Genomic DNA, 2897 nt, shown 5'->3' on the forward strand with positions numbered 1-2897 from the left:
ATCAATGATCAATATCGAAATCACTAAGGTATAGTCTCACAGATCTTTCTGGATCTCACCTTTCCAATTTGTTATTCAAATATCAAACACCACATGCTTTGCCCTTTGTCGTATCATATGGGAATAAGGGCTCAACCCCACAACAATTTTGTAACCTGTAATTAACCCACACAACCCGCATGAGCCCGTTAAACATTGGCAGAGCGGTGACGATGCTCTATCTAGGCAGATTAACAATATGTAGTTTGCTCAAAGCGTCCAGGTCAAAAATCTAACCCATTCCTTAAAAATAAGGTTTTATGGAATTGTACATTTAATGTAGAACATAAACAATGTTTTTTTTCTGAAATTCCGTTCATATGCGCTTCTCAAGAAGTTGATCTTGTCGACACAATGCTGGAGGATCCAAGCAGTTACCAGCTGAGCTACGGTGGAGCAAGCTGAGACTGCCGAACGATGAGATATACAAAACGACACGATAGTAACGTGCTGTGTGAAGCCTAAACACGAAACTCGTCATGTCAAAAGGCATTCCGATATTCCAAAAAAAATCTTAAAAATTTTCTCTCCTCTCCTTTGGTCTTTATTTTGATTCATATCCCCTCATCCCACATCTCTGAAATTTTTTCAATTGAGATTTTCCAATGATCCACAGCGAAATGACTAGGTTATTGGTATCTCACAGATCTTTCTGGATCTCACCTTTCTAATTCGTTATTCAAGTATCAAACACCATATGCTTTGTCCTTTTTCGAATCATATGAGAATAAGGGCACAACCTCACAGCAATTTTGTATTTTTTTAATATTTTTGAGAATCTTTTAATATTTTTGAGAATCGCAAGTTTTTTAAACTAAAATCTGAAAAACTAGACCAGTTTCTATACTTTTCATAAATCCGCTCTAAAACCCAGAATATATGCTCTTCGAATAATTTACAATGCTCATCGAAAGTACTGCAACCCATCCGCGTACAGAAAATCGTTTTAATTTCTGCTGCAACTTGCACTCATTAATTTGAAGGCTAGTTGATTACCATGTAGATATTCCAATTCTATAATAGAAACCCACCCCATATATCCATTTTGAATTGAATCATCTTGGATCCTTCAAAAAAAAACGAAAAAATGCAACTGATAAATTATATTTGTCATGATATCACCAACATTTTGCCTGTTGATAGATTTATGATATCTTCCATATTGACCGAGATAATTGAGCACACAGTTCACGTCTGAGGTGGGTCTCTATTGAACCATTTACGGTATCTTAATTTCTGTATATGATGTCAAAACTAGTGATATCAAAAAATCAAACATCTTATCAATGAATTGATTTTTGATGTATCTGATAAGACAAGAGATATTTGAGATGAAGTGTGCTATTAAGCTGGAGAGTGCTAATTGATCTAGAGTGTACTATCAGGTGTACTACTATTGAAAATGTGCACTGTTAGAGAAAATAAATTATGTTCTATCTAACCTTTTTGAATTGTTCTAGCTATCTGAAACACCATTTTTTGTAGTTTTCGTAGAATCATACGGAAATAAGTACACCAACCCACATCATTTAGTTTTGTATCCTATAATTAACCCACACAAACCTCGTGAACCGCCCATTTTGCCCGTATTCTGGAAGCTCCACCTATACCACGTGCTTCACCTGTATATATAAGCCACGAATAGTTTAAAGAAAACGTTTGTATCTCTCATTGGTTAATTTTTATTTTACTTATTTCAGCAATCTTGGAAATGTCTTCATCTGGAGGATCACGCAATTCCAAAGGTGCTATCAGTGATGACCCATCGGATGACGAAGTGAGCCTGATGAATGCATTGAGAGAAGAGCAGGTGTGTATTGAAATTTTAATACTTTGAAAAATCCGTGAAACGAGAAGTAGCAAAAAATCAACCAGCAATTAAGATTATCCAGTTACCGGGGAAGTGCAAATCCTTTAAGAGCTCCATCTATACAATTCCTGAAATAGAAGAATATTTTGTGTTGATCAACATCCGATACATTTGGATTCTGTAAAACTCTAAAAAAGTTAATATTTCCCATTAGCAACCACTGACCCATATATTATTGTTCTCGTTCCGATTTTCGTGTCACACCTCTGGTTAAGCCCTTTGTAATACCCACATCCAGTGTGCCTATAAATACCCAGCACCGCCGGATAAAGACTCATTTCGCCGGTTTTAAGTTGTGAGCTTCGATGGTTTCGCAACCTCCTATTTGAGGTTTCCGTTTAGTCGGCAAATTTAGCCGGCCGACCGATCGCCAGTCGTCCCAGCTGACTGATCGGCGCAATTGGTGGTCGGTCGGCGGTGGTCGATTTTCGACCGACCGTCACAGAATCCTCACCTCTATTTCATGATTAGATTTTTTACAATTTTCTTCATCTGATACGATACACGGATCAGATCATAGCTTAGTTAAAAATCGAAAAAAACTTAAAAAGATATTGACTTTGATACGCTTGATCTCAGAATTTAGTGATCTCAAATTTCAAATTTTTTCGTTTCCGATTTGAGCAGTTTGCGGGAAGAACAGATACGTCTTTAAATTTTGAGCTTTCGAATAGTCTGGGATATTAAAAGTATCAATAAACCAAAAATTGATCGCACAAGCAATAAAACATTTTAAAAAATTATAAAATTAATTTTTTTCGATTAATTACCACGAAAATTTGAGCAAAAACGATGGAAAACGAAGAAAAACGGAGAAAAATCAAAAATAAAATTTTTCAGCAATGACGTCATCAATCCATGGCCGTGGCCGAGGTGGGGAGTTTTCTCTTCCATGGGAAAATTTCTAAAAATTCACAGCTTTCCGCAAATCCCATTTTTTCCGTTTTCCTTCGTTTTCCATCGTTTTCGCTCAAATTTTCGTGGTAAT

General features: G+C 36.2%; 1 protein-coding gene across 1 annotated transcript in view; it reads left to right on the top strand.

Moving 5' to 3' along the window:
• Positions 1-1750: 1750 nt before the first annotated feature.
• CBG17228 overlaps positions 1751-2897 on the top strand; it is a gene marked incomplete at both ends in the record, with an annotated part of 11500 nt that continues 10353 nt past the window's right edge. The window contains one exon of the mRNA XM_002644180.1: positions 1751-1849. Coding sequence (XP_002644226.1) covers positions 1751-1849 — 99 coding nt within the window. The remainder of the gene's footprint in view (positions 1850-2897) is intronic.

The sequence above is a fragment of the Caenorhabditis briggsae genome (genome assembly GCF_000004555.2).
Source record: "Caenorhabditis briggsae complete genome, chrX, whole genome shotgun sequence".
NCBI classification, from domain to species: domain Eukaryota; kingdom Metazoa; phylum Nematoda; class Chromadorea; order Rhabditida; family Rhabditidae; genus Caenorhabditis; species Caenorhabditis briggsae.